We start from the raw sequence: 12,804 nt of genomic DNA, 5'->3' as shown, positions 1-12,804 counted from the left end.
CGATAATTTCATTATTTTCAATTTCTTTATTTTCCAGTCAGTGGACACAAAAAGTAGTGTATAAATAGATAAAAAGAAATAAAAATGTGGTTATATTTTACATACGATATGGACAGTGGGATGGAAGGTATTGTATTCATGAACATTTTAATACTTAAAATTAACATAAATTAATATTTACGTTTTAAAAACTTTTAAAAAGATCCAAAATATTTGTTTTCATTTCATTATTTATATAGAAAAACAAGTAGGAAAGTATAGTCGGGCATGGCCGGCCATATGATACCCTACACCACTGAGTATGTTCAAAATGTGGATTATATTTAATAACAAAGCATTTAAGTTGTTTACCTTAATTCCGAAATGTTTTAACAATTTGTTGAAGAAAGTAATTTTCTAAAAGAGAGGTTATATGGGGGCAAGGGTAAATATGGGCCTATCCCTATAATTTTTGGTACATGACTTCACGTTTACATTAGAGTTATATATGCTGGATTTCATCGTGTTTATTAGTGAATTATTGACCATCCAGTCATTTCCTGAAGGGGGCTTTGTATGGGGGCTATGGGCAAATAAAGTCTGATAATTATGAAAATCGATAGTATTATTAGGACGTTTATAGAACTAAGTTTTTTGTAGAGATACTACAATATTTAACATAATTATGAACTCAAAAGCCCTTTCCGGGGGGTAGGGTTGTATGGGGGCTAGGTGAAATAATGGACCGATTTCAACTATTTTCAATAGTTGGGCCGAAAAACACGTATGGTCCAAATTTCAGCAAAATATCTTGAAAATTGCGACCTGTACCTTGCGCACAAGGTTACATGGACAGCCAGCCAGCCGGACAGACGGACGGACATGGCTTAATCGACTCAGGAAGTGATTCGATCGGTATACTTTAAGGTGGGTGTAGGACCGTTACAAACATCAGCACAAACGTGCTGATACCCACCCACTATGGTGGTGTAGGGTATAATTATTCCAAATCCACTGTACTCTCTTATTGATAACCAAACATATGATAAAACACGAAAATGTAGAAAATGTTAAATAATGTATAATATGATTATTTAACAATTTCTGCATTCTGTTTTCTACTTTCATTTTTTCAATTTTGTTATGGTTTTTTTGTGTATAAGTCGATATGCATGTGATATAACAATCTTTATACTTGTGGTCTGGAAACACTTTAAAATTATAATAAAGTTCTGGTATCAATGAAATTGATATGCTTTATGCTCTATTTAATCTTGTTTTTTCTATTTCGACATTTTTATGCATTGATTTTCTCGCAAAGAATTAAGAATATAAATTAAATTCAATTATTTTCTTATATACGAATTTGACATTATCAATTTACATAAAAGTTCAATTTAGATTAATTAGAAATGAACATACAAATGAGTTATTGGTAGTTTTTGTGTAGAGTGTTTGTTCATTTATTAGCGAATTAGTTGTATAATTTTTTTTGTCGTTTTAAAATAACGTGATAACCGTATATAGACCCGATAACCAATATAAACTTCTAAGATGTAATACAAATGTAGCATTGGAAAAAACCAAAATCGCTATATCAAATTTCATGAGGGTTGTACCGTAATTGGCCCTACATCCATAGAGCAATAGTGAAATTTCTGGTGATTAGAACGATCCGCCAGTGCAAACCAGAGCAGGTTTTTTTTTTCATTTGGAACAGGCAAGAAAGTATATTCAGGCTGGGCCGACCATATGATACCCTACACCAGTTGTGGGTATATTTAAGATGTGATTTGCTTTTTACAGTAAAATATGTTAATTTATTTAAGGCATATTGTTGACGAAAATCTGATTTTCTGTAAGTGGCTCTATATGGACCCTAGCGTTCATATATCTTTTATTGGCCAATCCTAATAAAATTTGGAGGAGAAATTTATGTCTATATTAGTTATTTATGCTGAATTTCATCATGTTATTAATGTTTATAAATCAATTATGGATGTTTACGCAAGCATGAGAGGAACTTTGTGTGGGGACCAGGATCATATGAGGACCGATAATTGTGAAAAGTAAAGGATGTGATAGTGCTTTACTCGAACACCTGCCGTGTTGGCTTTATTTCAGGGTGATATTTTTTCAACCACTGAGTGAGCTGATTAGACGACTCACCACTGCCCTTTTGTGTTTCTTACACGCCGGTGGCAATTTTTGTACATGGTTCTGCCGGTCCATGTACAATGACATTACTCAAGTAGTCGAGCTATCTAATCTCTGACCATTTCTATCCCGTTGATTAACTTCCGAGATGCAAAAGTTGAGGACTTTGAGAGAACATACCATGGTAAATCTGGTATGAACAGAGTAAACCCTGAATATACCTGGAGAAGGAAGGAAAATTCAATTGAATCTCTTGTAAAAGATACCTTTCAATCATCACCATTCAACCCAGCACACTTCTCATTCATTCGACATACTCATAGAGAACAACAACCGACACACTCACTATAGATACATATATGGGCGGCAAGTTCCGTATACCCTTAGATTCATCCTGTATCTTATACATTTAACACCAACTCATTTCCAACTCTAAGTCCAACAGTCACTCCTCTGTGCGGTATCCGTTGAGCACCAAACTTATCCCCAAATTATAGACTTTAACGTGCATTAATTTTTAATCGATATTCTCTACCTGCGAATTTGGCTTTAAAACCACAACCACCACATTTACACCGAAAGAATTTAACGTGCATTAGTTGTTGAACAGATATTCTCTACCTGCGAATTTGGCTTTTAACCACAGCCACCACGTGCACACCAAAATGACCTCTCCAATAACCGGGACAAGACAAACTCCGAAACTCTTCCGTGCGGGCTACCGGTTCCCGTGGTACCAGATAATGTGGTTCTCCGGCTCGACATTTGATCATCACCAGTTTATAGTCCCGCCAGACTACAGGTATCTCTTTTCCCCGGGATTGCAATAACAGATGGGGTCTTTCATCAAGGTTACATGTCCCCGGGAGATGTGAAAAACACAGTAAAATTAAGATACTGTAAATAGTTTTCTGATAAGTTTTTAAATTTCTTAGTATAGCCAATAATAATGATTATCTATATAAACTTTAAAATAAATCCCCTAAAATCCACTTTTAATAACATCTAACACACTTTTGACCATCGAATAAAATTTTCAATTTTCTGATGTGTAAACAAGGAAAAATTTTTTTTCAAAATCAATTTAATACCAGTACCTTACACTAACTTGTTACATGTCTACCTAACTAAAATATAAACAAACATACTTTTCACACAATCTAACTAAAATAAACCCAATGAATTGTTTTCCCTTTTGGAACATCTGGTGTCCATTGTATGACACACAAACAAGCTATCACTATGTAAATAACGACAGTTTTAACAACCCAAAACTTAGTCATCTTAGTTGTCGCTTATAAAACAGGATAATAAACTGTAGTCGTATTAGTGTGTGAGTGTGTGTGCTGATGAAATATTTTTGCAAACCGGATAGAGAGCAGAAAGGGAAAAACATTTAAAATGTCAACATATTAGAACAAGTTAATTATAATTGTGTTTTCATTTAATTATACTGCAGGAGAACAAGTAAGTGACATATTTACATAGAATATTTAAGTATTTAATAGTATTTTAAGTAAATTGTTATTTAACAAACCTTATACGTTTTAAGGCCGTCGGCGGAAGTTCTTCATCATCTTTTGACCAAAACACTAAATTACTGAATTGTTGTTCAAGAGCAATTCCCTGCTTGTCAGCGGATGTTGTAGATTGGTTTATATTTTGTAATAAATCATTGTTAAAAACACCAAAGCCAGTGGTGGTTGTAGTTGCAGAAGATGAGGGCGATGTGATACCATTCATATTGGTAGCAGGACTAACATGTTTATTATTTTTGTTGGCAGTCATTTTAGTTTGATTTTTGTTATTGCTGTTGTTGTTACTGTAGCCTGGATTTAATGTATTGCTACCAATACCACTACTACTGCTAGTGCCATGAAAACTACTACTGCTGGTGGTAGTAGTGCTACTGCTGGTGGTGTTACTGTCATTGTGTACATTTAAAGGCTTAAGGGATTTTAAAATATTTTGTTTTTCTTTGTATAAAAAGCTACGGGAAACTTGACACTGCAAGTCAATGGTGCTGCCAGTTTTATAATAACGATCACCAACATCTCGTTCTTGGTCATCAATTAAACGCAAAGGAGGTTCTGCAATGTAACAAGACAAAAAAATATATATTAAAAGCAGTGAGAAAAACATGAATTAAATGCCTGTAAGATAATGAAATAACTGTATAAGGATTCTTGCACTCATGCTGGTTGGTCCTTACGAATTAAGGTCGTAGTTTATTTTTATTTTTTTTTGCTTTTTTTCGAATGAAAGAAGTCAACTTGGAAAACCTATAAATCGTTTAATTAATAAGACACATTTACTTTTATCGTATTTTCATTATTGTCTTGCACTTTTTTTAATGTCCTTAAGGGTAGGAGACTAAAAATAAATTTATCGTTTTATTTGTTACCTCCATTAAGTGGAAGTAATGGCAGAATGATAAGTGAGATTTATTAAAGCCTGTATATTTTATGGCATACGGAACTTATTTATTTAAAAAAATCATTTAAACCTATTACTATATTCCAGCTTTTGCAAGATAAAGCAAACTCAGCAATCTCTAAATTTAAGATCGGATTTGCCAGCAGACTTTTACTACAAAATAATAAGAATTGTTTAAATATAAAGGATATCAAGAGTTTTAGTCAGTTTTCACTCTTGTCGGGATCAAGTTTGTTGCTTCTATTTTCCAAATTTCTTTAATAAGTTTATCGACTTAAAATTTACCATTATAAAGGAGAAATAGTTACTGTTGGTAGATTTCTTTGTTGTATTTGCTTTGTTGTTTTTTGATCTTTTATCTTTCCCATCAGATTTTTAGCAGCTTTCACATTTCGATATTAACATTATTACTATTTTATCTATTGAAATAACCTAATTTTAAAATATGTGTTGTCCTTACCTATAACGGTTAAATTTGTTGTAAAAACCCGTGGAGGATGTGTTGATACTTGGCACATATAAATGCCAGCATCATCCCATTGGGTGGGATTTATCAGCAGACGCCAATTGTTGGGATACTGAAATTTTACGCGTATTCTAGGGTCGCTACTATAGGTGACATTACCTACAGTCAATAGTGATACTTTTTCCGATGTCCGTCTCACCCACATGACCTGAAATTAAAAAATGTAAAAAAAATATTGAAATAATTCCAAAAAAAAAAACGTACATATTGATATTTGTATATACCCAGCAAAAACATAGAAATGACTTATACTTACGCAAAAACTTACTTTTCCGTGACCACCACATACCGCCTGCACTACTAGTACTAACTTACAAATAACTATACATGTATATACTTAATTCCATATTAGCAAGCGATATTGGTAAGTACTTATTTAACTCCCTATTTATAAGCAAGTGTTGTTGACATTGAGATGTTTCAACGTCATCATCATAATGCCTTTAAATGCTCTTATAACCACTTGCAAGTTTTTGCTGGGTATGAGTGCAATTTTTTCCCAAATAAAAATATGTGAGTAGAAAAGAACAACAAAAGCAGTAACCATCCAACCGCAACAACAATGTCAACAACAACTACAATGACGAAAATAACATCAAGACCAATAACAATCAGTTCAACTACAAAAAAAAAAAAAAAAAATGCAAAGGAAATTTAATTTCCCTTCAGTCTTCATTTAAACATGTTATACATATATGTATCGTCACCTGAAATGCAAAAATGAGTAACAAACAAAAATGAAAAATTTTCATTGTGGTTCATTGCATTATTATAAATGTTGCCACAAATTTTTAAAAGTCAAACATTGGGATATAATTTATTTAAAGAAAATCTTTTAAAACAACAGATTTTTTAGCATTTCCTGAAAATTTTTGAAAAAAGAACTTTTACATTCCATGTGACGATATACATACTTACATACATTTTATGTATTATTATTTTACATGTGTGTTTGAAAAGTATTAGAGGTTTAAAGAAGTTATTTACCTCTTTGGGAGTTAAGCCAATCACCTTAATGGCAATCAAGCGTTCTATTCAATTTAAATATGTATTTTACTAAATATTGTACAATTCTTGGAATAAATAAATATTCATTGTGTTTTATATATAGATGCCTCAGTAACCGAAAGCATTAACTTTTCTGGTTATTTTGGATTGGAATTTTTTGGCCACTTATTCATTCAGAAGCCAATGGGATGTACTGTGTAATTTTTATCAATCAAATCACATTACATTAAATTTATGTTTATTTCAAAAGAAGCGACTAGATGTGGAATTATAAACGAATTATTTTGTTATTGTTTACACATCTATTAGATTTACGCTGAATTATTATTATATTATAAAGAGCAGCTCTTGTCATAAAGAACCAAAATTGTGAACATATTAAATATAAAAAAACTTCATCTTCATTCTTTTCATTTCAAGTGAAAAGTTTTACATTGTGAAATTGCATTGCTTTTATTAACGACACCTGTACGTATACGTGTTAATTATTTATTGTTATTACAAATATTAAGTATACGCCTAATTTCACAATTTTTGTTCTTTACAAAAGTAAATTAAAATTCCGCTTGGTAAGATATGAGCCTGAGAAAATTATCACTTTTTTGCAAAAATGAAGCCAAGGCCCCAAATCTTTGGGATCCATAAAAAAAGTGAATGAGAGTTGGTCAAAACTGGGAGACACGGGTATTTTTTTAGTATTTTATCTCGTTGTGGTGTCCGTACTTATTCATTTCGAATTTTATCCCAGTATAGTTATTTTTAGGCTTTTATGGACCGAACATCATACAATTTGGTAAAAAAATTATGTTCCCATACAGTTATTTGAAAGTCAGTCATGTTCATTAAATTAATTTTCAGAAAGAGACCTTATGTTGGGGGTAGGGTCAACCGCAAACTTGGCCTCCGGTAAGTTTGTGGTTAGTGTTCTAGTCTGGTAGACTGGAGGTGGTGAGTTCGATACCCGCCTTAGGCACTGGTTAGGGAGTGCACGATAGAGGCCTAGGTGTATTTCTTCGGTATTTGGTATATACACATCCTCCTTTCAAACTAACTAACTAACTAACTAACTAACTAACTAACTAACTAACTAACTAACTAACTAACTAACTAACTAACTACTAACTACTAACTAACTAACTAACTAACTAACTAACTAACTAACTAACTAACTAACTAACTAACTAACTAACTAACTAACTAACTAACTAACTAACTAACTAACTAACTAACTAACTAACTACTAACTAACTAACTAACTAACTAACTAACTAACTAACTAACTAACTAACTAACTAACTAACTAACTAACTAACTAACTAACTAACTAACTAACTAACTAACTAACTAACTAACTACTAACTAACTACTAACTAACTAACTAACTAACTAACTAACTAACTAACTAACTAACTAACTAACTAACTAACTAACTAACTAACTAACTAACTAACTAACTAACTAACTAACTAACTAACTAACTAACTAACTAACTAACTAACTAACTAACTAACTAACTAACTAACTAACTAACTAACTAAACTAACTAACTAACTAACTAACTACTAACTAACTAAACTAACTAACTAACTAACTAACTAACTAACTAACTAACTAACTAACTAACTAACTACTAACTAACTAACTAACTAACTAACTAACTACTAACTAACTACTAACTAACTAACTAACTAACTAACTAACTAACTAACTACTAACTAACTAACTAACTAACTACTAACTAACTAACTACTAACTAACTAACTAACTAACTAACTAACTAACACTAACTAACTAACTAACTACTAACTAACTAACTACTAACTAACTAACTAACTAACTAACTAACTAACTAACTACTAACTAACTAACTAACTACTAACTAACTAACTAACTAACTACTAACTAACTAACTAACTAACTAACTACTAACTAACTAACTAACTAACTAACTAACTAACTAACTAACTAACTAACTAACTAACTAACTACTAACTAACTACCTAACTAACTAACTAACTAACTAACTAACTAACTAACTAACTACTAACTAACTAACTACTAACTAACTAACAACTAACTAACTAACTACTAACTAACTAACTAACTAACTAACTACTAACAACTAACTAACTAACTAACTAACTAACTAACTAACTAACACTAACTAACTAACTACTACTAACTAACTAACTAACTAACTAACTAACTAACTAACTAACAACTAACTACTAACTAACTAACTAACTAACTAACTAACTAACTAACTAACTAACTAAACTAACTAACTAACTAGCTTACTAACTAACTAACTAACTAACTAACTAACTAACTAACTAACTAGCTTACTAACTAACTAACTAACTAACTAACTAACTAACTAACTAACTAACTAACTAACTAACTAACTAACTAACTAACTAACTAACTAACTAACTAAAAACTAACTAACTAACTAACTAACTAACTAAAACTAACTAACTAACTAAAACTAACTAACTAACTAACTAACTAACTAACTAACTAACTAACTACTAACTAACTAACTAACTAACTAACTAACTAACTAACTAACTAACTAACTAACTAACTAACTAACTAACTAACTAACTAACTAACTAACTAACTAGCTTACTAACTAACTAACTAACTAAAGCAGATAAATTGGATAATATGCGATATGAATGAAGCCAAACAACCGTTTCCAATGACAAATAGGGAACCTGTAGCGAATTCAACAGATTCAAAAGCGATGAACGAGTACAATGCTCGACATAAAATTTTAAGTCAAAAACTCTTTTCATAAGAAACTTTATAAAATTGCTAATGGCATCTGTCCATAAAAAGTTTTGATATATCGTTGAAATTTTAATGAAGTTACTATTTGATTACATTTATCTTTACCCCTAATATAAATAAATGTACCCAACAAATGAAAAGAAATTGTATTAACAAATAAAGCCAACGTTTAAGTTTATAAATGAAAATGAATGAAAAGAATATAAGGAAAAATGTCGGTTTTATATAACACTCTGGAACAGATGACCATTTATTGTTGCAGTCGGAAGTGCAGTCGTGGTTTTTATATACATACACATGTATGTAAGTTATGGTGGCCCCGTTTGTATGGAGGAAAAATTAGGTGTTAAAGTTTCAAACTATAATTAAAGTTTAATTGTTTCTAAGATACCAATTTCTCAAAAATTTTTTACTGACGTCAATATTTGGTGAGCTGGATCAAAGGATAATATGTTTCTTTTTGAGATTTTCATTTTCGATGGGAACATCAGCAACTTTCATTTTGTGGCCACCCTAATGTATGTATGTATATAGTTACTAAATTTTAATAAGAGCAATAGAGTAAGATTTAAGTTTCAGATAAAATCGCTGAGGTTATGAACTTGTGGAAATTTAATGTCAAACCAATTAAAATTTATTAGAATTTTTGTGTATAAAATCTTTATACAGAGACCTAATTTTGAGCCAAACATAAAAATTTACTTTATTTGAAATATGTATATATGCATGATTCGGTTATTCTCTAAAAATAACAAAAACTTGAGGGAAACATTTATAGTAGAATGTCACTTTATTTAATGAGTTTATTTATTCAGCAACAACTTACGTTGAAAAGTATATAACTCGTTACTTATTGTTTACAACTATTTACTCATCTATTATTTTATCTACACTGAATTTTAATAGGTCATTCAAGACCACAATACCGACAAGGGATGATAGGGCCGCGAACACTGTCCTAAGGGACAACGTGATCTCAATCTATACTGACTTCTCAATGACAGAAAGGGGCACGGGATCGGCAATCTTTTCCGAAAAACATAACCTTCTAATGTCTCACCGACTACCTGACACCTGACACCTGCACGGTCCTTCAGGCAGAGATATATGCTATCTATACAGCCGCGAGAAGAATCCGGGAACTTAATCTCGAAAATTCGATTATACATATATACTTGGACAGCCTTGCAAGGCTCTTATCTCCAATGTTAATCATTGGCACAACTGACACAACATCACGTTGACTTGATATGGGTTCCAGCACATGAAGGGATCCGGGGAAATGAAATATCTGATGAATGTGCAACCAAAGGGTCGTCCCTAGACTTAGCCCTTGCGCAAAAGGATATTCACACTCCCCTAACGATCTTATCAATATTGATAGATGAATAGGCTTTGAGTGAGATTGAACTCAGGTGGTCAAATATCACCACTTGTAGACTATCGAGACTGCTCTGGCACACTCTGACAACAGATAGGACTTGGACTCTCTTGTCTCTTAGTAAGAACTCGATTGGGTTTCTAACTGGTATAATTACTGGGCACTGTATGATTGGACATATGTCGGAACGTATGGGCTACCCAAATTATAGTTACTGTAGAAGCTGCTTGGACGAAGAAGAAGTGGAATCGATACAACACCTTCTATGTGACTTCCCACTACCTGACACCTGCACGGTCCTTCAGGCAGAGATATATGACATTTATACAACCGCGAGAAGAATCCGGAAACTAAATCTCGAAAATTCGACTATACATATATACTTGGACAGCCTTGCATCAAGCAAGGCTCTTAACTCCAATGGTATTAAGTCGAAATGTCTTCTCAATTGTATTCAATCATTGGCACAACTGACACAACATCACGTTCAGTTGATATGGGTTCCAGGACATGAGAGCATCCGGGGAAATGAAATATCTGATGAATGTGCAACCAAAGGGTCGTCCCTAGTCTTAACCCTTGCGCAAAAATATATTCACACTCCCCTTACGACCCTATCAAAATTGTTAAATAAATGGGCTTTGAGTGAGATGGAACTCAGATGGTCAAATATCACCACTTGTAGAATATCGAGACTGCTCTGGCCCACTCTGACAACAGATAGAACTAGGACTGTCTTGCCTCTTAGTAAGAACTCGATTAGGCTTCTAACTGGTATAATTACTGGGCACTGTATGATTGGACATATGCCGGAACGTATGGGCTACCCAAATTATAGTTACTGTAGAGGCTGCTTGGTCGAAGAAGAAGTGGAATCGGTACAACACCTTCTATGTGACTTCACAGCCTTACAAGAGCACAGACTACTCCATCTTGGTAGAACATTTTTCCAGACTTTCTAGACTGTCTCAGAGATGCATCACTAATAAACATGATCGGTTTTATTAAAAGCACCGGCTGGTTTACGCGGAGACCGAACGAACCAAGTAGTCAACGAAATTAATGAGGGAAACCATTCTCTCAATATTTGGGAATGGAAATTCTAAGGGTATCACAATGGTGAACTCGCTTGCTGGCGAGCAACCCACGTAATCTAACCTACTCATCTATTAGATTTACGCTGAATTATTATATTATATCGAGGCAATTTTGCAGCTCTTGTCATAAAGAACCAAAATAGTGAACATATAAAATCCAAAAAAATTCATCTTAATTTTTTTATTTCAAGTGGAAAGTTTTACATTGTGAAATTGCACTGCTTGTATGAATGACACCTGTACGTATACGTTTTGATTATTTATTGATATTACAAATATTAAGTATACGCCTAATTTCACAATTTTTGTTCTTTACAAAAGTAAATTAAAATTCCGCTTAGCAAGATATGAGCCTAAGAAAATTATCACTTTTTTGCAAAAATGACGCCAAGGCCCCCAAATCACCATGAAAATTATTGTTATTAAATTATTCTCTAAAAATTACAAAAATTGAGGAAAACATTTACAGTAGAAATGTTACTGTATTTAAACTGCCTTATTCAGAAACATTTAGCAAAGGTTTATAGTACAAATTTTGTATGAAAATTTGATAAAAGTTTATGAATAAGACCCAAAGAATTTATGGATTTACCCAGAAAAAACTTACATTGAAAACAATAACTCGTTACCTATTCGTCTAAGATCTAAATTATTCAATGGAACCACCTTCCGTAATTAATATTTATTTACAACACACTTATTTGTTAAACAAGTTTTTTCTATATTATAGTTTTTTTGTCCTCCAGTGTTGCAACATAAGTTTAACAAGACTTTATCATATGTATGTATATTTTTGGTTAGAAGTCGCCTTTAGCTTAGTTTCAAACAGTTTTTTGCTTTCTCTTCTACAAAAAGTTACTGTATTTTAAAAAAAACGGGAACAGCTCAAAAAATTAAGACGACAAAAGAAGAATTACCAAAGAAATGTACGTCATGGGAATGTTTTGCATTAAGATTGCCTAGAGGACATTGTCAAGTGTGTCATATGTTTAATTTTAATCTCTGTCGGATGTTGCATACAACTTTAATAGCGTAATTTAAAATGTCTTTTTATAACAAACTTAAGAAGATATGGTGTAAGAGTATATTGATTTTTCTTATTCCATTGAGAATACAAAAATTTTTAAAATTATATGACAATCTAGTTGAACATTTATTGTAAAAAAGAAATCAAGTTCAACTTTTCAATATTAGTAATTTGAAACGATTTGATTCTTTAACACCTTTCTTTACTAAATTGTACACTGAACGGAGCCTTGAGTTTAAAACTATCTGATATTAAACATTTTGTTTTATATTTGTAAATGGGGACACAAAAACAATATACAACATTTGTTGCCTTTGTGGCTCTGAGCCAAGACTCTATTGTTTTTTGGTGTTGGTTTTTTATTGTATTTTATGGCTTTTGTTAACAATGTTTTTTA

The 12,804-nt window shown here is 32.0% G+C and overlaps 1 protein-coding gene across 2 annotated transcripts in view; it reads right to left on the bottom strand.

Moving 5' to 3' along the window:
- Positions 1–12,804, bottom strand: part of LOC119606940 (putative uncharacterized protein DDB_G0277255) — a 141,883-nt gene that overhangs the window by 12,009 nt on the left and 117,070 nt on the right. For both annotated transcript variants that reach the window (XM_037960612.1, XM_037960613.1), the window contains 2 exons: positions 5,033–5,246; positions 3,674–4,226 (listed from right to left, as the gene is read on the bottom strand). In XM_037960612.1, coding sequence (XP_037816540.1) covers positions 3,674–4,226; positions 5,033–5,246 — 767 coding nt within the window. The remainder of the gene's footprint in view (positions 1–3,673; positions 4,227–5,032; positions 5,247–12,804) is intronic.

Source organism: Lucilia sericata, unplaced genomic scaffold (assembly GCF_015586225.1).
Source record: "Lucilia sericata isolate MDLA Ls3-8-SP2 unplaced genomic scaffold, ASM1558622v1 Contig000639F_arrow, whole genome shotgun sequence".
Taxonomy (NCBI): domain Eukaryota; kingdom Metazoa; phylum Arthropoda; class Insecta; order Diptera; family Calliphoridae; genus Lucilia; species Lucilia sericata.
Note: the sequence above shows the minus strand (reverse complement) of the source record. Positions and strands in the feature narration are given on the sequence as shown.